A 23884-nucleotide genomic window follows, 5' to 3' on the forward strand; every position below is an offset into this window, starting at 1 on the left:
TGAGTGTTACCAAGAGCGCAAAGTTCCTCTGGCTAGAAGTTGCTTGCTTTCCTTGTTTGATATATGGTGTTCACAATTTTCCACAGAGTAATTTTAATGTGGGTTTGTTGTTTATCTTAATCAAATAGCAAAGACTTGACTGTTATCCCACTGCAATGTTATTGTCAATTTTGAATAGTTAATGAGATTTAATGGTTAGAATCTCCCCCCCCACACACACACACACACACACACACACACACACACACACACACACACACACACACTTACTCCCTTCCTTTGGCAGATTTGTTGGATGTTCTAAGCAGACATTGTTACACTTGGCTGATAGAACTGAGTGCTTTTTATCTACCTTTGATGATCTTGTTTTGCATCTACAGGAGGCTGCTATCATGGAGGGCGAAAGTGTAATTGGTTTGAGCCCAAATAATACTGAGACTATAATTGGAAGTTCATTTGGAGCTAAATTAGACCTGTTATTCACAGGTCCATCTTTCCTTCCTGTTTGTTTGAGTGTATCACCAGCAATTGAGTTTCTGATGTTCCATGTAGGGACACGCCGATTTAATAGCCGCTCGCCAACACCGACCTTGTTGTCACCATATCAACAAATAAAATGACATTTTCTGATGTCAGTGGCTGATGTTTACCTGTGGTCACATTAATTTACTGGCAAAGTGATCCAAGATGGTGTGCTGAAGGGAAATTTTTAATGTTAATAAACTAATAAACAATAAAAAAACAGGTAAATAAAAACAGAAGTAGGTTCTTGTACAAAGCTACACTCATATTAGCCCAGAATTTCTTGCGCATTTATGTTGAGTGAAATGACCTCAAATGCTTTCGAGACCCAGATTAACCCAGGTGTGCCTGACCAAAATGTTAATGTGTATGTTGGCAGCTGGCATCGGGCATCTACAGCTTTGCATGCTCCCTGTGGAGCCATCACACAGACTGCTTCCTCCAGCAGATCTACGCCAGAGATGAGGCTGCGGCACTCAGCTCGCTGGAGAGGACACTACTCTCTCTTAAAGGTAGCAACACTTGCACAGACACATGCACGCATGCCACAAACCTGCATTATCATGCAAAGACATGCAATCACCTATTAGCACAACATGGTAATCTAATCGTCATGATCCCACCATTTGATTAAAAACATAGATAATTGAACATGCAAACATGGAAGTATTAATATATGCAGCTACTTAGTGAAACACTAATTATGAGGAGATGTTGAATATAGTTAATTTTTAATTAGTGAAAATCCTGCATAGTGATGTTTTTTGTGCTCCTTTTAGTGCTTCGCAAACTGACAGTCCATGGATTTCAAGAGCCACAACAGAATATGGAAGTAATGGTGAGTCTCAAGTTATTTCAGCTGTGGCTGCTTTAGTACCTCTCATATTTGGGAAAAGCTGATATTTTTCTGTTGGTGTTTTGGGTCAAAAACGACTCCAATCACAGCGTGCAAAATATGGATGGCCACGATGATTGAAAGTGCCTTGAGCCTTGTCTCGGTTCAAAGAGTCCGGAGCTCTTCTCTCACTTCTAGTGTGAAGAAAGTTTGACTCCATGAAACTGTTAATTCAATTTAGTTTAAATCTGGTTTAAAAAAAATCTTTAGCATGTGCCTGGATAGGGCTTTGGTTTCCTCATGGCTCAGAGTTAATGGAATCATTTGCACAAACTGTCCCAGTTCTTTGAACTCCAGTTTCATATTCTGAGTATCTCCTGTTTGGTGAAAGAATAATAATGAATGCTGAACAAGAATAATTGATAAACCATGTTCCTGGTTATTTTTTGAAGGATTAAGGCTTTTTGAATTTGATTTTAGCCAAGAAAATTCATGCTTGGAATTTTAATGTATTTTAAGTACCAAAATAAAATGGAAAACATTTTGGTGCATTTACCTGTTCTGTACCTAAACGAATTGTATCTTGAGCACATTGTACAGTCCTATAATGCTGCTAACTATACTGAGGATAATTATTTTTTTATCAGATAACCTTTTCAGTATAGCAAATTGAATGCACTTAGGACTAAATTATCTACTAATGCAGTGAAAAAATAGATATAAACCTTTTAGGCTTACTGATTTAAAGCTTTCAGGTGCTACTTAACATTCAGTGAAGGTAAGTGCTCTTGAGGGTCTGAAAAAAAATTACCTGAAATCGCTATACTGTATATGTAGGCAAGTGAAAAGAACATAAATGAATTCCATGTAAAACTGTGATGAGCAGTATTTCTTATTTTCCTGGATTTATGCTTTTTTCACCTAAAGGATGCCAGCACTGGTATAACCTGTGGGCTGAAATATATAACAATATAGCCTCGGACAGATGTGACCTCATCAGATTTTTCATTAAAAAAACAACAACAACAAAACTTCTCAGTTTTTGTTTATCTTCTGTGAATTTTAACTCATAGTAAAATGTACATTTGTTACATAGTCATACACACAGTGTGATTAAATTGACAGATCCCAAACTGTTGTATTTTTGTTCTCTGGTCTTTTTTTGAAAGCACTGAGTAATCATCTATGGTACAGGCTGGAAAATGTTAGTGAACCTCTGTGTTAATGACTTCCCCAAAAGCTATTTGGAGTCAGGGTTTCCAATTAAGTAGATTAGATTGGAGGTGCGGGTCGTATGTTGTTGCACTCTGTGAAAGTAAAGGCAGTCAGTAACAACTTTGACATTAAAGATATGCTTGAAGCTATCCAGAATTGCTGGCTATTAGTAATTTATGATATACATATATATAGGTTCTGTCAATCTATTAAAGCCAGAACAACTGAAAATTAAAAATAAATGTTAGTTGCCAAAGGGGAATTCAGTTTGTCCTTTTGTCTTTGATACAATGTAAGTCGTCACAAAAGGTCAACGAGTCATTAACATTAAAAATGTGGTCTGTTGTTGCTGTGCCGTTTCTGTCTTTGTGCTTCTGCTGTTATGTTTCTGTCATTTCTGATTTTTATTGCTTTATTTGTTTTTTCCTGCTTTTTTATGCTTGTAGATGGCAAGGACATTTTTATGACAGAAAAAAATGTTTACTGCGCCCTGTTTCTCCACTAATGAGACGACAACTTAGCCTCCAGGCTGAAGGTTATAAGATGGTCACAATATTTTCATTAAACGGATGTTTGCCTCATGCTTTCACTGGTTATTCCAGCTCATTGTAGTGTTTTAAAGTAAATATTTCATATTTAATTTACATTGTTGCTTTTCTTAGTAATTACTGCTTTAATAGCTGTTTTCATTCTCCTGGTGCTGAATAAACACAGGAATATGCCTACCTTGAATCTACTTAGGCAACCATGTTTTAATATAACTCACTATGTTAAAATCAAGTTCTTTAAAAATATTAATATTAGGCTCCAAGTGTGCACTGGAAGAAGTTCTGTAATCTTTTAAAAATAATTAGGCGTTGAAGGTTCTCACAGAAACAAGTAAACAACATAATGCCATTATGACTAAGCACAGAGCAACTATCTTAAACTGTTTAATGCTGTATTTACACTTGGAAAAACAGTGGTTCGAACCTGACATGACAAAAAGGATTGCCATTGTGTGCAATGATCTTGTTGCCTTTCAAATGATTGCTGAAAAGATGGGGACCAGGTCTGCAACTACTCACAGTGAGGTGCAGTCTTGCGATTGAATGGGGTCAAATTTGCAATCTGCTTGTGATAAGTAAAATTGGCAAAATCCTTTGTAAACGTGTTGCCGTCTACATACGCAGAAGTTCACATTAATTACCACATTAATTACTTACATTCAGAGTCCAGCCAGAGTCTTGTAGATCTCAAAGAGAATTCCCTCCTCTGATAGGGATGTAGCTGCTGTGGGTGGAGATTGATCTACAGAATGATATGGGCACTCAGCAGTCTTGCTTTTACAGTATATAGGAATATAATCGGAAAACAACCAGTTAGCAACCATTTGAGTCGACTCCCCTGTTGCACAGAGATGCGTCATAGCCAAGTTGTGCTTATTGGAGCAGACTGTCTCACATTGATTGCAATGTGTTGGGCAATGGCAATTATTTGAAAAGCTGTCTGAGAGTGATTGCAGTGAGTCTGAGTCAGACCCTTGATTGTTTGGAGACAAAGGAAAAAGTTTCCTTTTTCCAAAATTTTATTCCTTTCTTTTTATTGGACATAACTTAAAGTTAATGTTGGGGGAAAAGAGCTGATTCAGAGTGGGTAATGTCTCTTAAATCAATTAAAAAAAACACTTAATAAGAAATTACCTTTTTTTCTGAATAGAAAACTTATAGTTATTCACTCTTTTGCCACGTGTTAAACTTTTTAAACCTCAGCTCAAAAGACTGATGGGCAATTGTCACTACCACGCGGGCGGGCGGCATGGACACGCAAGTTTGTGAGTATGATAACTCAAGAATAAGTGCACTGAGGAGTTTCAATTGATGTCATAGGTGTGTCTATTAGAAGGCTGAGGGGTAGCACTGGCAGTTGCCAGTATTTTTTAAATTGTATCTAGTAACAGGAGTCTAATTTAAATTGTTTTGAATGTTTTTAGCTACTGCTCCATGTTTTTTATTGAAGTTTGTCAGAGAGTTGTGATGGTTTATGGATGTGTCATGCTTATGTGTTGATTAGTTCTTTAAGAATTTGATGAGTTGTCACCTCTCATTTTGCTCTTCCTTTGATGATGGGTGTGATGATGAAGAAAACCCTTTTAATTCATATTGCATGATCTAATTTCCAGTTCCCTTTCAAGGTCATGTTTCTGTCAGGAACTGAAATGAAGTGTCTGTAGGTTACTGGGTTGCTTGAGTTGCTTCATTGATTTTGATAGCTGATGTGTGTCAAATGTTCTATAACAAAATAATAAGAATCATGCTATAAGATGAGCCTGATATTATGTGTATAAAGGACACCTTTTATATGCTATAACTTATGTTGATTGAGCACCTTTTCACATAATAATAAATCTGTAACCCTTGAAAATTTCTAGTTTTCTTTCAGATTTTAAGTCATCAGTAACAGATAAACTAATGCTGCTCGTTCCTGTCAGTCTACATTCTAGACATTTAATTTGTACTGTTTTGCTCAGGCATTATTATTACCCAACAATAGCTATGAACCAAAAAAGACTTCTTTTTTTTTTTTTAAATATGTTGTGACACTCGGTTTTAACTAGGTCCTCTTCTTATGAAGTTATGAGGGCTCAAAAATACTGAAAAAATAAAAAAATGAAATACAGCAAAAATTCAACCCATTCATAGCTTGATGTTATAATTCTGCATTGTTTTATTAAATATACAAAAGTTGGTATAAAAAAAACAAAATAAAACAGTTAGCCACTTATGAAGTGGTCAGGAACTGACTGACTTTACATAGAATGATCCTAAAAGGCTTGGTTAGTTGGTCTTGCTGTAGTGCTCACTGAATATAGAGACTAATTTCTTTGTTCTCCTCATACAATAGTGTGGATTTGTTTTTGCTTCCAAGGAACAAAACGAAGTGGTGTTGAGCAATAGTTCTGCAGGCTTTGTGAAGGTCTTTGAAAGTTTTTCTTTGGACACTTTCTTTTTTGGTCATTTTCAGTCCAGTTCAGTCCAGTCCTTGTACCTGACCATTTTCAGAGGAGGTATTTTTGTTAAAGCCACTTAACGCTGACCTCTGAATCATTCAAGCTTTAAAAAACACCTAATTCAAGGGATCAACTAGTGTTGTGCTATACGAATAAATTTGATTTGATTTGTGTCTACACATGACAGATAGGATAGCGAAGAACAAATTTTAAATTGTCTTTTACTGAAAGCACATAATTTGTTTCCATTTATTTAGTTCAGTGCATAAAACACCCCACCAAAGATGACAAACTAATATTTTTGCACCAATAAGGTGATTCCCAAAGAGCAATTAGCTGAAAACATGATATATCATGGCATGGTGTGCAGTGCCCTAAAAACAAACAAACAAAAAACTGGTTCAAGTGGATGATAAAAGAAGTGAGAAATGGATCTGACCTTTCAGCTGATCCATCTACTGTTCACTGAAGCTTCAACAAAAATGGTCTCAGTTGAGGGGTGATAATCAAGAAGCCATTTGAAAGGAAGGGAAATAGGAAGAAAAGGTTTGAGGTATGACAAATTACACAAGAACTATACTGAAAATGAGTTCTAACTGGCAACAGGTCTTATGGAGTGATAAATGCGAACTTGAATTTTCTTTAGTTTAGATTGATGTCAGTATCTACAGGGGAGACCGAGAGAGGTAAAGCACTGAGTGTGTACAGTAAAACACAGTGGAGGCTTTGTGGAGGATCCACCATCAAATACTGTCTGGAAAATGTTGTTGGTAGGCAATAGCTTCATTCTTCAGCATGGGGGTTATCCTAAACACACTGCCAGTGTAGTAAAAGCATATCTGCATAAGGTTAGTGGTTCGATGGCTGGTTGCTCCAGTCGATAAGTATCCTTGGTTGAGATACTGGACCCAAGTTGCTCTCCAATCTGTTCATTGGAGTGTGTGGAGTGTTAGATAGAAAACTCTTGGGTAGAAAAGGATTGCAAAAAGTGCATGTTAGAGCTGGGCGATATGAGATTTTTTCATATCACGATATGTTTTTTTCATTTCAGGCGATAACGATATCTATCATGATATAAGCCAAATAACTATATTTGTAAGATTTAAATGTGCCGTTGCTCACAAGTAAAATGTGAAATAATCAGCAGCTTGTTTTTATTTAAATATTTATTTCCCATAATAAGTTCAACAGGGTAGATGTACTTAAGGAACATGAGACTTTTTCAGATAAATAAAGGCAAATATTGCAAACTACACAAAAGGCAGCCGCTAAAGCGTTTAAGTTTCAAAATAGAACAAACGAAACAGACTACTAAATTGTCAATTCCACTTAGAAACAAAATATTAATTCTAAAAATAAATCTTAGTTTGTTTTACAGAAGAACAGACAAAACTGACTAACTTTTGTCAATATCAAATAAACTGAGAACTAAAAGGAAATTCTCAATCTCTCCTTGTTGTATAGCTTAGCTTTTCAAACAGTTTTAACAGTTACTTTAGTCTGACAAAAGCCGAATGACGAATTAGCGCTTCCAGTCAGAGACTGAGGCTACGTCCACACGTACACGGGTATTTTTGAAAACGGAGATTTTCCGTTTTCGTTTTAAAAAATAATCCCGTCCACACATAAAGGCAGAAATGAAGGAAAACGCTGCTATGAACATGCCAAAGCAGCAGGTGGCGCTAGATTCCTAACCGTGCAGAAATATTGGCCAATCAGAAGTCTAGAAGCCTCGGTGGGAAAAAGTAAACAAAGCTGCGGCATAGAAGCAGAACAGAGTCGTATGTGTGGAGTGACAGTAACTGTGTGTATATGTAAGCATTTAAACACTGCAGAGAGTAGAATTAACAGTATTGTAGAAATTCATTTCACCGAAACAATAACGCGGCGCACAGTGTGACGCATGCACCAGTTTATTGTATTTCCAGACTTGCTTTCGGCACAATTTACAGTGCACGCTACTCTGTTTTTTGTCAGACTTGAAATAGCCGAAATACCTTCACACTACGGAACTTCTATGGCTCTTCCGTTCGACAATCTCTCCGGCATTGGAACCATCATCTGTTTTCTCTTCGGTCACGCTCATTTCCTCCATTACCCGCTGGCTGCTTCCCAAACAAACACACATGCGGCTTGGCACTTGTGCTGTACGTTACAAGTCACGCGACGTGACGCTGCGGCTGTGATTGGTTCGGCTCTGCGCTACTTAATTTGGATTGGCTGATCTTTTTTTTTTAAGAGGACAAGAGCGGCGAGGTCTATCGCGATAGCTTAATTTCTCTATCGAGTAAAAGTTATATCGCGATACATATCGTTATCGTTCTATCGCCCAGCTCTAGTGCATGTATAAGTGAGTGACTAAAGCAGATTGAGCGCTCAAGTGGATTAGGAAAGAACTATATAATAACCAGTTTGGTGCATAAGAACAATGGAACACCAATCATCCTAGATTGGCCTCCCCAGAGCCTAGACCTCAACATCACTGAAGCAATGTGTGATAAAACCGACATAAAGTTCGGAGAACTGTCCTTTAAAACTACTTGAAGGCTGCAAGAAAACTTGCATAAGAGTTCAGGCTGTGTTGGAGAATAAATGTGGTCATCCCAAATGTTGACCTTCAAGCTCATTAGAAGTGTGCAAGCTCTCTTTTTTGCCTTATAGACTACATTGCCATTTGTGTACATGTTTTAATATATTGCTGTTCCCATTTCCCTAGCAAACTTTTAAAGGAACAAAGCGGTGGACTGATACTTTTGCACATTACTATATGCCATTGATTTTAGTGTCCAGTGTATTCAAATTCCACATTTTCAGAAGAATGAGCTGTGCAGCCATCTCTTCTAAGTTGGCACTTCCCCTGAACTCTGCTTAGTGTGTCACAGCTCTATGGCATCGTTTATGGAGTTCATACTTGTGGTCCCATTAAAAAGTTGTTTTACAATGAATCTCTTTACACATGACATGAGCGTTCTGAAAAGATTACGTTTGTTTTCTTCTCACCACAGTGACTGCATTATTGCAGAACTGCAGTGAGTTGGAAAATACTGTCTCTAAGAATAAAGAACATTGTCACTCTGCACACAGGCTGCCACAGTGATGAATTGTAAAACTCATTTTGCAGTTGATAATCTTCCTGGCTTGATTGTCAAACAATCACTAAAAGAGTGAGGATGCAATAGAATTTCAATAGAGCTTGTTCGACATAGACAAAAAACACTAAAGCTGGATGAATAACATCCAGGAGCTTTCCAGCATCTTGGTGTCACTCCATTCCAAAAAGTTCTGCATTAAAAAAAAGGCACATTCACTTGTGCCATTGTAAAACTGGTCTGTGCCCATATACCTGATCACAGAGCTAAAACATTCACTACTTAAATTGCCACTTACTGCCTTTCCCTTAGATCTTTTCTCAAAGCGAACTAGCCTATTTGACACTCATCTGCCTTTTTCATCTCCTACTTCTCACACTACTGCTGACATACCCATCTGATGACTATCACTCTGTATCCATTTTCCATCTCTGTTCATTTTGCTGACATTTGTTTGCTTTTCTCCTCATCCTGTGCATTCTTCCCTGGCATTGCTATTAGCCTCATTTCCCTTCCTCTTTAGTTCTAGAATATTTTTTGACATGGCTGATTTGATTGAAAATTATTTTCCACCCCCTTTTCACAGTTTGTAATTTCCTACATGCTCCATTTTGATATCCTCCCAATGCACCTTGCCTATACCCCTCTGTCTAAATCCCACCATGAGCATATCGAACGCTTGCTGTGAACCGTGTTCTCTGTAATTTTCCACACTGTCTTCTGTGCTCCACTTGTGACCCCCCCGTTTCTTCACTCACTCTTTTTAGGACCTTTAGTTGTTGACTAGACTGTGTTGGCTGAACGCGTGATTAATGCCACTGCTGTTGACCTCAAGGGTGCACATTATTGCAGAACTAAACAGTTGTGTCTCCATCTATCATCTAATTTCCCATGCTAAGCCATGACTATACCAGGCTACAGAAAATTGATTCTCTTTCATACCGAGTAGCTGGCACCTTTTTATTTATATATATATATATATATATATATATATATACTCCTGAGTAAAGCTGCAAGCATCCCCACCTACACAGATACCAAAAGTTATTCCCTTGTCAGTATATATCCCCTGGAGCAATACTAATGAAGCCATCATCAGTAATTCAAATGCAAAAATGTCAGAAATTAAACTTTTTTTCACCCTCTCTTCCTTTTTAGGGCTTCCTGAATGCAGTGTTTGAAAGGCTAAAACAGTTCTTGGAATGCTGTAAGTATATGTTGCTTTCTTTTTCCTCAAGTATATGATTGTAGGCTTCACACTTCAGTAAACGTGTTAGTGGTGCTTCATGTAGTGCACGCAGAAGGCATTTCCTGAAAAGTCTCCGATAATTTATAATTTCTGAAGTTAGGTGGTCGCATTGAAAATGAAAAGTTCAGAGAGAGTCATCCTAACGAGCCTTGTTTTTCATTAATTTATATTCTGAAGTATTGGAACATGTCTAATTACAAGTTTTTTTTTTTAATTAAAAAAATAGTTTGAATTAAAGACATCCTAATCTATGAATATTTTATGTCTTGAAAAAATTAAAAGACATAATGAATTGTCTTTGATAATCACGTGCGTGCGCATGTGAACATACAGTAAGTTCACGGAATAAAAAAAGCACGACATAATCCCACCTATCAGCCGCTCCTATCCTATTATTTGCCTCTTTTCCTTGATATTATGTTGCTTTAGTTGTGATGATAGTTCTTTACTGTGTCGTTTTTCAACGTTTTCCTGACCTGTAGTTTTATATTCTGGTTATGAGCAGCAGTTGAATTTAAAACAGTATTTCTTTCACTTCACAAACTTTTAAACTCAAAAAGACAACATTGCTATTTAACAGTGTATTTAACGAGTTTCAACAGTGCTGCTCAAAACAATCTGAGGGTGAGTGGAATGTATCCTGTGTTTTAATTAATCACAGCCTTTGAGTGGGGACTTCTTTTGATGGAAGGTATTTGCAATTTTGGGTCATGTTGTTCTAGGTACTAAAGTGTCACAGAAATTCATCCAGGAATTTAGAATCTACTTTTAATCTAATCTCCAAAGACCCCTTTTTGGTTTTCTTTCATCTGGATCACGATGGGCCTGTGAGGTGTGACTACACGGTTGTTCACGATTAGTCTGTGATCAGCAGACAAAAAGCCTGTTGCTTCTTTGTCAGGAATGTGTATTTTTCCATTATTTTCTGTTTGATAATAAAAAGTTTCTGGCTCTGTGGACAATAAACCATGAATACTAATATTCCCTCCTTAATACTAGAGTTGACGTATGCTTAGCTATTGTGTAAATAAATTGTCTACTGATAGCATAAGACAGTATCTGCAGCCCATTCAGGTTGCACAAGTAGCTTAGCTCCTCCAGAATGTACATGGAGCCAGTGCATGGTGTTGGAAGAAAACTCGCTTTGTTTTCTAGCAGTTTCAGGAGAGTAGGACAGGGTTGTAGAACGGCATCAACCCAGCTCTTCAACAAAAGGTGACAAAATGACTTCTAATGTGCAGGTTCCTGACCAAACTGTCAGAAAAAGACTTCATGCAACACTCATGAAGTCCCAACATCCTTAGTGGGACCTGTGCTCACAGCCCAGCACCATGGACGTTGGCCGCCTGTTTTACCTAATTGAAGTTGTGGCTTCTGTCAGAACCAGACTCCATAAAGTCCTGTTTATGGAGCCATTGATTTTCTTGTGATGATCAAGTGTTCCTTAAGTTTTTTTTGAGCAGTGCAGTTCCATCAGTTAAACAGGTTTCTCATGCCCTTGTGCTGGATTTCTATCCACTGGGAACTACTTGGGTCATTGGCAGCTGCGTAAGCTTACTTTTCTTCTCATCTCGCTATTTATGGTCTCTTTTTCTTTTGTATAAATGTTTGTCATAGCATCCAATCAGTTTGAGATAAATCTCAGGCACAACTCCACCATCTGCCGTAGCAGCAGATGTTGAAAAATATCATTAGCAGTATCAGCCAGTACTATCACTTCTAATATTCACCCTGCTGATGGCAGTGGAGACAGGATCATGGTCCTGTTGGTATTTTGGCCTGACAGATAGGGGAAACGGAAAGACAGCTCAGTGCTTGTGGTGAGAAATATCAGCTCTGCACAGTCTGATAAGGTCAGCTATATACACTGGTATCTTGGGGACGATGTTTGTGGTCCATTCTGATGTCAGACTCTTTATCTTTGAGGTTTTTACTCAGATGGCCCGTCTATTTTTGTCAGTCACTATATTCTTGTAATATACATGTATATATTTTTTTCTTAGCTGCTTATCTTTTAATAACAATGAATAAATGTTTAATTCTTCAAATATGTTTCTTTGCTTAGTTAAAGATATTTTTGATCGCTCAGATATTGGTTCCTTAGTACGTGGGTGACTTTGCACATCTAACATTACCAACTGTTGCATATCATCAGAGAAACAATAGCATGAGCACGAATTCAGTTAGAATGCAGTGGGCTCTGAAAATTTGTATGGCTCAAGAATATGTGGCCAAAAAAGTAAACAAAGCAAAATTAACCTATTTTGCTTTTTTAGTGAAGCTTTTGTCATTTCAAATTAGTACATGCTGATGGAAGTTTTAGTGTGTATGAAGCTGAAGGAAACAATGACCTTGCATGCTCACAAGTGGTTGGAGGAATGTATGAGACTGTTGTTGGCAGAGCTGATTTCATCAATGGGTTTGGCAAGAATGTATACTATAGAGGACATCTTTATTGCCTCTAGAATCAGGAGTGGTTTTATGGAGCCAAAATGTACATCAGAGGGAGCGAGTCATTTATTTTCTAATTTTTAATATTACTGTACTTTATTATATGCATCAGCGCTTGTAAAGGACTCATGGGATTATCAGTCAGCAAGGTGTAGTGGGCATCTGACTTTAAAGAAAAGGAAGTCTCAGCTGGAGAGTCAACTTTCTTGCCCCCCTTTCTTTTCTTTCCTGTCTTCCTTGTACTGCAGCTATTGATGTAAATGGCATTGTTAGCTCACTTGGGACAATAAGAGCAACATGTTTTTGCAATTTATTTTATTTATTTTTTTAAATTTTTGTCCATCAGTCTGAGATCCTTGAAAGGGTTTTCCCCTATCTCTTGATAAGTAAAATGTCAGTTATGTTTTCTACCATCGGTTAAAAGCATCTCTTTTTGGTGTATTACATCTCGTAGTGATTTTAACTCATATTCCAAGTTGATTGATGAATGTGTCCCTAGATATTGGGCACTCTGCTGTTCATTCTGCACATACGAGAATACCATTTTTATGCTGATGAAATTGTATTTGATGCATAGATGTCACTGGAATTAAAAGATACTTTTAAAGATATTCAGACCTGGATTTTAATATAAAATCCTTCTAAGCTCTTAAGAAGCAAAAATGTGAATCTGACTGAGAACCTGAGGAGACCATACACATGCAGTAGGAACTGAAACTGAAGATCTTGCTTAAAAATTCAGATTTTTTTTTTTGCCTTCACAATAGAGTAAACCCTCTATAAAAAATAATGCCATTATACTGCCAACACAGGATCTTTAGAGATGATATGTCTGTTAATGTTAGGTCGCTATCACTGTCATCTAGCAGGCAGTCTTTATCTTTAAGGCTTTTCTGCCTAAGCTCTGAGATCTTAAACATTTTTATTTCAGATGCAAGTAATAAACTTGTAATCACTGAAGAGGTTGGCCTTGAAGTGGAAAATACTAGAATAAAATACTAATACTGATCTCAAAGACGTCCTAAATAAATTCTTCCAAAATAGAGCTAACGACTAATTCAGAGTGATTCGGTTTTCAGTTTTTTCCTCCTCCTTTTTGTCATTTGTGCATTGAATATCCAGGATTATAAAGCTCTTAAAATTTTTATTATTGCTTGCTTTCTTTTCTTTTTTTTGTTTGTTTTTGTTTTTAAATAAGAGTTTAATAAGAGTTGGAGATGCAGCTCCTGCTTCCTACCTTTTAGTCCAGTATCTTGGATCTAAATGAAATGAGTTCCTAGAATGCTGCATGCATATATTTAGTGTAATACTGCTTTAAGTAACAAAGCTATGTGATTGTTTTATATCAGGTCGCCAGGTTGGTTCAGACAGCACATGCAGAGAAAAGCTGGAAAAGACCATCATTTTGTACACTAAAGTTGTGAGTTGACCCGTCTATTAATTTATGATGATATAAATGACTGCATTAGTTGTTCATGAATAGGTTGTGCATTCTGCCTCTGAGGCTGGCCTGTTATAGCTTCTTCTTTAAAATATTTAAATTTACCACTGTTTTTATGTATCTGTCCTTGTGTTCTGTCTACCCCTTCCTCTCACGTAGTTGTTGGATTTCCTGGAATACCATCCATGCGCATTTATACCGCTAATCCAGCGTTCCCTGGAGTTTGCTGTTACCTACGTGTTCACGCCTGCAGGAGAGGGAGTGACCTTTGAACGTTTTATTGTTCAGTGCATGAACCTCATCAAGATGATTGTAAAGAATGATGCCTACAAACCCGCCAAGAACATTGATGGTAAGTTGTGAGTGTCTCGGGGAAAGAGGAGTCTGAAGGGTTGGAGAATAACTGAAAAATATACGTGATAATACTAAAAATGAAAATGATGCTCTCTGTAGGTAATAAACATTTCATTTTAGGTTTGTGATTTAAAAGTCAGCAGAAATGCCACAAGCCCTTGAATACGCGTCACTGACAGCGAGTTTCAATAGCACAGGGCTATAACGCCATCGGTGTCACTGTACTTTATCGCAGCTCCATGTATTTTTTCTTTTCTTTTTTCTTTTCCCAAGCTGTCTGAGGTTTCTAGTGCTTCATTAGCAAATGGCACAGCAGTTGGCCTTTCTTGTGTCAGCTAGCATAATCTCTGGGGTTCCTTACTCGAGAACTTTCCCATTCTAACAATCCAAGGTTCTGGGTTTCATTCGAATATCTGACTGTGTTGTTGTGTCAGAGTTGGTCATGACTTCAGGTTTGCTTTCCTATAACAGAGAAGATAAATGAGGAAGTTAAAGGGCTGTTTAATTTTCTTCTTGTACTGTAACCTTAAATCATGCACAATTAATACAAAATAAAAAATGAGCAACAGAGCAGATTTTTTTTCTTTTTCTTTTTACCAGAAACACTATTAAAATGAATTATGATTTTGAAGTTAATGAGCAGACAGCAAAAATGAGTCACACTTGAGGATTACTTCAGCTGCTCGTTGCCTAAAATTAAGAGATTTTGCCTTGCAGTCCTTATTTATATTTAGGAATCTTACGTACTAAATGTCTGTAGCAACACTACTGCTATAATACAATGTTTGTATTGTATTAAGTAACAATATTTTGAAGAAAAGTGTCTGTGTTTGTGATAACTTACGACTGAAATGTTGTCTTTTTCCTTTATTTATTGTTGTATTTCTCCATCCTTCAGACAGTAAACCAGAGAGCCTGGAAGCTCACAAAATCAAGACTGCATTCTTCACCCACCCCACACTGACAGAGATTGGACGTCGGCTTGTCTCACACTACTTCCTTCTCACAGAGGAAGAGCTAGCAATGTGGGAAGAGGACCCTGAGAGCTTTGGTAATATCACATCTACAAATATGCTCGCAAATTTGAACTTGTATGGATTTTGCAATGTCTGTTTTTTTTGTGTATTTTAAATTTTGATGTATTAGGGAGAATCTACAGCATTAGGTAAATGATTGCTACCATCATATGACCATATTATATTAATACCCTTCATCCATAAATTGGACAGTTTGCAGATTTAAAGCAATTTAAATCAATATTTTGTGATTTATAATACGTATTTTTGATTCTCCTTAAAACTGTCAATTGACATAATTTATAGGGTATAGCTCTTGGTGCGCGTTTGTAGTTATAGGCAGCATTTGAGATCTTGCTATATTTTCAAAACATCATAGTGTCCTCACAGGCTTTATGTAATGACACTGACCACTCAGACATAACACTTCATAAAGCTAAAACCACAAGGGCCCAGTGTGGGAGTTCAGTCTGTTGACATTTGAATCCAATTTTATAGTCAGTCAGAGCCACATATTAGAGTGTGTGTGAGAAAACACACTTGCAATTTCAGGGCTTTGTCATAATATATATGATGTTTCTGTTGTGCAGTGTCAGCCATCACCTCCTAATCAACATTTTCTAACAGATAATTATTTTTTGTAACTGTTTCAGCTGTGGAAGAGACAGGTGGTGACTCTTGGAAATACAGTCTGCGGGTAAGTATATTTTTATATGCATCTATATATATGTGCAGAGAAATTGTAAATTAATAGGGTAGCTGTGGCTCAGGAGGGTAGACCAGGTCATCCACTAATCAGAAGATCAGTGATTCAGTCCCCTCTACCAGTACGTTCATGAGCGTTTATGGATAGGTGAATGTTTTGCTTTGCTTTGAGTGCTCAGTTAGAATAGGAAAGTGCTATATGAGTACCAGTACTTTGAACTGTTACATATATAGCACACTGAGTTGGTATGGAAGAACAGTCTGTTCGATCTTATGCTCAAAAGAAGGAAATTAAATATTTGCCTCATCATACAAAAAAATAAGCATTAGAGGAATTAATAAAGCAAAAATAAATCGATCCCCTGTGTTTTTGGGTAAAACTGAATGTCGAGAACAGACAGAAATCAATTATGTCTGTCTTTACGATCATAAAAATGTAGATTTAAATGATCATAACAGCCAGTTTCATTAAAGTTAATTGCAGCGGTATTGTTACATATTTCTATGTGTGCTGTATTTTCAGAAATGCTGTGCAGTTCTGTGGTGGTTGACTGTATACATGGCAGCATCATAAAACATTTAGTGGCGCCTGGAGTTTTAAAGGTTGTCATGAGTCTAGTTAGTTTTAGAGGCTGTTGCTGATGCATGACATAATCTTTTATCCATGGTCCTATTTCTTCTCTATCCCTCTCCTGTGTTGTGCCCCATTCCACTTACTTTCATCACTTCAGATGACAAATGTCTGCCCTGCTGTTTCTTTGAAGTACAGTAACACATTCTTTCAGTGAACTCTAAGCCTTGTACAAGTTTTTATGCATTTAAGGCATGCAGCAGCAGAAGAAAAGTGGCATTATGGTCTAAGAACTTATTAAACATCTAATTACTTCAGTTTTGAATTTTTCTAGAAAACAACAATTTTGTGAATTTCCATACCTTTTAATGCATCGGTGATTCTGATTTTTTTTTTTTTTTTGTTTAAAATGCAGCGCTATAAAACTGAATGCCTTAGAGGATGATTTTATTTATATATGTTGGAATCTAGTAACTTCTGAATTCACACATCAATTCATACATGTGCATGGCAATTAATTATGAAGCTTTTCTGTTTTTGAGAGAAGTTTTAAAATTGCCACAGATACGCTCATAGCCTCAGGATCCACAAATGTATGCTGCAACTGCTGATTTACAATGGATTCATATGTAATTTAAAACTTTTGTTTTTTTAATGAACAAAAGAGTTTGCTGCTTTCCAAGTAGAACACTTACTTTTAAAAATTGTGCATGTAAATATAGGCTAAAATAAGCAACCACTAAGCTTAGTGGCAGACTTGTTCTTTTCTCAAAATGCATTTGAACAGCTTTTTAGCATATTGTGAACCTCAGGACGGATCGTTTCTGTATCAGTTAGAATCTGTTCTGTTTGTCCTATTCTCATGAAGCTGATTGAAGTACCGTGTAAGAGGACCGGTTATGCTACCAGTATATAAGCTCTCACTGATATTGTGGCAAATGGGCTGTTTTCACAAACGGCACAGACCATGACCTCTTTCTTACACCTTTTTAATATGCTTTTTCTAACCCAGTAAACTAATGAAGTTGTCTAGGCCGTTTCTTTATTGAGCATAAACACCCACAAAAATCTCCTAACAGTGTTATATTGATTGCATTTCTATTGAACTGGGAACACAATGTATTGTTTATTTATTTTTGTCGCACCTTTTTGTATGACTTTTGTTTTTGTCCTTATCAAATATTAATGCGATAGCTGCACTCCTCACCTTATCCCACCTCTAAATGCCCAGCAGAACCCAACGTGCTGTTGAGACTAAAGAATTGTGATCCTATAAAAAGTAACTGTAATGACTTGCGCTAAATGTGATGCTGCATGTGTTAATATTCTGTCAACTACCTGTCTCTATTTTTATTTGTTCTAACTTATTTCTGTATTTAGCCCTGCACAGAAGTACTGTTCCTGGATATCTTCCACAACTACAGCCAGACCCTGACACCAGTGCTGCTGGATATGGTTCAGAATCTCCAGGGTCAGTTTAAGCATTATACCTACAAATCACATAGTCTAATTTCATTCCAGTGAATTTTTAACACCTTGGCAATGAAAACTGTATAGGCAGGAGCCAGTCAATTGGACACATTTAGCTAAAAATAACACACTCATACATCTTTATAATGCATAAATAGATTCAGTTTATCATCATTTTAGAGGCTGTTTGTACAAATCATTTTGTAGCCTGATTGTGGTGAACAGTGGTTTTTTTTGGTTATTAACCTTAAAAAACTAAAACAAACAATAGAAAAGGCAAAAATGAAACAAACAACGTGCAACTTCTCCCATCAATATGTGACAATTCATATCCCAGGAGGTCCTTTTTAGGGGAAAAAAGTGCAAGTATCACAGAAACAAAACACAAACTTTAAGAATTTTTTTTTAACAATAATTTTTGTGCCAAGTAATCTTAATTTCAACTTTTTACAAAATAAGTGATTTTTTTTTTTAATTTAAGAAGTTTGCATAAGAAGTTATACTTGTGTAAAGACTGTGTTGAATACGTCTGTTCAGCTACAGTATATTCCCTTACTCATGCAGCTGTAAGTAGAGAAATTGGCCCTGAGTCACTAATATTTGCATATAAATTTTACTTAAAGTGTGGAAGAAAAAGTAAACACACAAAACTACCATCAGATTCATGGAATATTCTGGAGTTTGTTCTTACTGCACTGCTTATATTAGCGATTGGCTCACAATCTGCAACACCTCCATTTCTCTAGATAAAGAAACATTAACTTTGGAACGTTCTGTGCAGGAGAATTTCTGACAAAAAAAATAAAAAGATTAAAAAATAGTGCCAGAGAAGGTTCAACTGTCCACCGTGTTTCCTCTGAAATGACAATGGTAAAAATGGGAAAGAAAAAAGCAAGGCTCAGGCTCCAGTAACAGAGGAGATGAGTTCTGTATCCCCTGAGACATGCACTGTGGCTGATATTGAAGGCACAAAAAAAAAAAGGTTTGACATCAAAGTTTGTGCAGGGGGGGGCTACCAGGTAGACCAAAAGAGTATGAAGGGAGCAGGTGAAGGTATGGCTCATGTATCAGTCAAGATAAGAAACTCACTGCTGTAACTGAAACTAGAGTGACAAGTGATAAATGACATCATGAAGTGTTTTTAATAATTTTCATACATTTAACATAAGAATAGGATGAAGACAAAAAAACGTAATTCCCCTCAAAGGGCAAGGGCTATACTAAAATTTTTATAATCTTTATATTACAACATGATGTAGGCCTGTTATGGTATCTTTGTGACGTGATTGGGCATTGCATTGAAAAAATAAAATGTCTGTTGTAGAGCTTTCTCCGTGCCCTTTCATATGAATATTTATATTACTTGACATGGTTTTTTGTATCCCCACCCAAGTATCGGCAGTGTTTAGTGACAGCTTGGAGTTTATTGTGGGTGTTGAGTAGCCCGATGGCTGATGGGAAGAAGATATTTTTAGTCTTTATAATAATATAATAATAAATATTAATATTCTTACTTTTGACCAAATTTTAGGTGACATCAGTCTGGAAACCTAAATAAGTATATATTATTTGCTCATACACATGGTCTGAGGCAGTTTGCATAGTACAAACAAGTCTATTCACATCTGTTGATGAAACACAGATTTAGTTCAATATTTAAGCTTAACAGTCAGTATGAACTCTGCTATTGGCTGTCATTACGTCCACCTTTCTAAACTCTCGGTCATGTACACACGCAAATTTGGCACACTGCTCCTCATCTCATGGGGGTACTGGTGTGTAGCTCTTGTTCTGTTGCTGAATTGGTCGTGCTATTGCTCGCTTGGGTGGATTACAAGGTCCACTTCTGCCCTGTCTCTCGAGCTACTTTTCATTTTAAGTGTCAGAGTGGAAATTGGTTTTGCTGGAGCAAGGAAAACACCAGTTTGGGTAATTCTATGGTTGAAAGAAGACATCTATTGATTTTGAAACCTGAGTATACAACTAGAGAGCAAGAACAGCCCATCAAAATGGCTTAAGCAAGACCGATGTGACGTGCCTGTTTAATTTCCAGTTGTCAGTTACATACCTTACATACATTCCGCTGTCAAAGAGCAATACTGGGACAATAGATATGCTGCTATATTGCTAATGTTATTGATTCTGCCTTGTTACTGAAATTAAATCCAGTGTATATTTGTGTCTTTTCAGGCCCAACCAATGTGGAAGACTCTGTTCAGTTGCTAATGAAGGATGCAGGTCAGTCAAAAGCTCACGTACTTTTTACTCCATTGTAATTATTGCTCTGTCATGCTGGGAGTATCAGAGTTTGACTGTTCTAACACAAAAATCTTCCCCAACAAAAAAGACCAATTCCAAAGAGCTCTTAGCTGCCTATTGAGACGTCCCTCCCTTGTCAGTAGTAAAATATAAGATTGCTACTTTTGCACCACTCCACTGTCCATCTGTACATCATATCATTAGTCCTGGTTTTTCTCAAAATAAATGACAGAATATGTATCTAAAGTGTTAAACTCCTCTGAAACTGATCATAGACACCTAAATGATTATATTTCCCTTGTTTTTGCTGGTTTATGGTTTTGCTCTTTGTTTCACAAGTTGCCCCATATTCAGCCTTACATAATACAAGAGAATTAAAATAATGGAAAAAGTCTGTTTCTTTTTCCGTAAATCGGATCAGTCTCTCTTCGTTTTGTTTTTTTTATCAGTCCTGTTCTCTGCTTTTTGCCATTTCAAAATTCATTACTTCTGAAGATAAATTATAAATAGTAACAGCCACTATTTCTTGTATTGTGTGTTCTTTTATCCCTTTTTATATTATATTATATTCTCATTCTGTCACTCTTTTTCTAATCATCTTTTATTTTATTCTTTTATTGCACTCTTCTTCATTTTAATAATAATAATAATAATAATAATGGATACTTTATTGATCCCCATGGGGAAATTACTTGTTTTTCTCTGCATTTGACCCATTCACTCAGTGAAGCAGTGGGCAGCCACTAAGCAGGCGCCCGGGGAGCAGTGTGTAGGGACGGTACCTTGCTCAGGGGTACCTCAGGGTAGCCGTTCAGTGGATTCGAACCCCCGACCTTCCGATCATGGGGTGACCACTTTACCTACTGAGCCATCCCTGCCCTTTAGTCACCATTACACCAATTTCTGCCTGAAGCATAACCTATAGTATCATTATTATAATGTCTATGTTTCTATAACATGTACTCTTTTTTTGTTTTGTTGTTTTGTATGTTAATATTTGCCTGCATATTTGAAGCATATTCAGCCTACTGTTAGCAGAATGAAAGCTTCACAACAAGCATTAATTTGTTGGAAACCACAGCTACATTCCAGTAACCCCAAATGACTCTACACCGGCATTTATCTGACATGTTTTACCTTACCAGTTTTCAAGTTTGCTAATAACATCTCAAGCTTGGTCAAGGCCGGCAGAGCCTGACTGGCTCTGAGCTCTGTAGCTTTAGCTTTAGCCATTTTGCTTTTATTCGCTTCTTTAAAATGTCCATGTTAAGTTGGATGAAGTTACATTTTTGTGAAGGTCCCCTGCAGTTTAATTTATCAAATTTTGCGTTTTCACTTGCGTCAAAGAGCCTCAAGAGCTGTTTGTCTGTGCTGCTGTGCATGTGTTGCACAAGCATTTAACCAATGGTTAAATGAAAAGGTTCTTGTAGGGCATAGGTGTCAAACTCTGGCCCGCGGGCCAAATTTGGCCCGCTGCCTAATTACATTTGGCCTGCGAAGCCATACCAAATGACTATTAGAGCTGGCCTACTGGTATTATACAGCTAATATATATATTGTTTAGTATTAAGCTTTGCTTGTTCCATATTCAGTTTTTCAGCAAAACGTGTTCGAGTCTATAAGAAAAGATTCATTCTTAAATCTGGAGGAAGATTTTTTTTTTCAATAAATATTAATGTTAGCCCGCGACTTTGTTCCAGATTTGAATTTTGGCCCACTGTGTATTTGAGTTTGACACCCCTGTTGTAGGGGAAACATGTCAGTCGTATTGTGAATATTGTAACCAGTGTAACTTTTTTCTCTGCAGTATACAATGCAGTGGGATTAGCAGCTTATGAACTGTTTGACAATGTGGACTTTGACCAGTGGTTCAAGAATCAGCTTCTTGGAGAGTTGCAAGTCAGCCATCACAGGTATTCTTTTTGTCTTCTCTAAATATTCTATTTTTAATTGTTTCTTCTTTTTTAAAAAAAAAATTAATTTTAATATTAAAGCACGCACTAATGAAAAAAAAAAGCCAGATCTAACTAAATTAGAAAAGGTTGACCACTTGACCGTGAAATGAGTTTTTGGAATTTCACTCTAATTATTACTGGTTAGATAACATTAAACAATAAAATTATTTTTTGGCCTAAATCACTAATGGCCACACAGAGGTAAATATACCACATCTAAGTAATTTATTAGCCTTCTGTAAGGATTTTATTTTTGTATGACATGGTTACTGAATTATTAAAAGGAATGTTGTTATTATTATTATTATTATTATTATTATTATTATTATTATTATTAATTTATATTTTGGGGGGAGGGGGGATACTTACCTTTTTTGAACATGTCTCATTTGACCACATCGGTCTCATTCAGGGTTGAAATGATAATAGTGAAGCAGCTTAGCAGTTCTTTTGTAATCGGTGTTTTACTGTATGCAAGCTCAGTTTCAATGTCTGTTATGTTGCATATTTAACACTCCTTCCAGTGTACTCAAGTTAATTGACTATTAACCTCTCCAGCTTTCTCACAGCCTGTAGCACATTGAATGCATACAAAAAAGCTCATAAGTAACAAATACTTGGGGTGTTTTTTCCGTCATGGTTATGTTAAAAAATACTGCTAGTTTTCACATCACTTTACAAGCAGCAGACAAATGCGGACATCAGCAGCACTCAATAGAAAAACTTTGTTTAAACTGTGAAAGAACTCTTTAAGGGCTCTACAGGCAGTCAGCTAAAGTTACAATGAGTTGCTACATGGATGGATTTAAAAGGTGTTAGAAAAGGGAGACACTGACCAGAGGTGAGATGGTGTGGAGATGAAGGACAATGGAAGTGCCACACAAACACACACACACACACACACACACACACACACACACACACACACACACACACACACACACACGAAACACAATCAAAGCAGCACTCAGAAGGTTGGTCACCGAGGGTTGCATGGTATTTGATGTCGCACTGATTCTTCCTCCAGGCTATGCAAGTGCAGATAACCCCTCCACTTTTACCTGGGGTTTAATCTCTTTTTAAAGCTTAATCCAGTCTATAAAGAAACAATACAGAATGCAGTTTTACTCTAAGGGAGGGTTTTAAATTTTGAGACTCCTGGGAAAAACACTGAAGATGATTAAAAAACAAACAAACCCAAAACCCATTATGTAGTCAAATGCCAGCTCTCAATTTTTCTCAATTTTTTGTGCACTCATGCAAATACACACATTAATGGTGTTAGTCGAAGACTATTTGAATTACTGCACCAACCAGAAAACACACAGGTTGCATCTTAACAAAGATTACAGTTCATCATCTGACCAAATGTGAAATATCATCAAAATTCTTACATTTTATTTATTGATGATTATAAAATAATTATGCACAAGATTCTGTCAAAGAACGTTAGACCTCTGACCTTTTGGGCATGGCATGAGTTTTACCTGATAGACTCTGTGTCATATTTGATCACAATTGGCATATAAATTCTTGAGTTGTGGTCCAAAACATTTTTTGCAAGGCCACAGTGGCCATCTTTTAATCCACTTGAATGTTTCTTCCAAATTTTAAGAATTTTATCCATGGCTGTCCCAATAAAGGGTGTGGATAAAATTAATGGAGCTAGAGAGCGATAGGGGCGAAAGAGAGGCACAACTTGAATCTGAAAACTCAGTGCCTGAAGCTACGGCTGTTGCTAGTGTAGAGGCATTAAAATTGAT

At 36.8% G+C, this 23884-nt stretch overlaps 1 protein-coding gene across 1 annotated transcript in view; it reads left to right on the plus strand.

The window, feature by feature from the left end:
• The window catches only part of ipo11 (importin 11), a 128511-nt gene that overhangs the window by 24606 nt on the left and 80021 nt on the right, over positions 1 to 23884 (plus strand). The window contains exons 6-15 of the mRNA XM_026188417.2: positions 902 to 1034; positions 1302 to 1360; positions 9809 to 9857; positions 13700 to 13770; positions 13951 to 14143; positions 15044 to 15196; positions 15815 to 15858; positions 17818 to 17908; positions 20098 to 20145; positions 21974 to 22079. Coding sequence (XP_026044202.1) covers positions 902 to 1034; positions 1302 to 1360; positions 9809 to 9857; positions 13700 to 13770; positions 13951 to 14143; positions 15044 to 15196; positions 15815 to 15858; positions 17818 to 17908; positions 20098 to 20145; positions 21974 to 22079 — 947 coding nt within the window. The remainder of the gene's footprint in view (positions 1 to 901; positions 1035 to 1301; positions 1361 to 9808; positions 9858 to 13699; positions 13771 to 13950; positions 14144 to 15043; positions 15197 to 15814; positions 15859 to 17817; positions 17909 to 20097; positions 20146 to 21973; positions 22080 to 23884) is intronic.

This window comes from Astatotilapia calliptera, chromosome 12, assembly GCF_964374335.1.
Source record: "Astatotilapia calliptera chromosome 12, fAstCal68.1, whole genome shotgun sequence".
NCBI lineage: Eukaryota > Metazoa > Chordata > Actinopteri > Cichliformes > Cichlidae > Astatotilapia > Astatotilapia calliptera.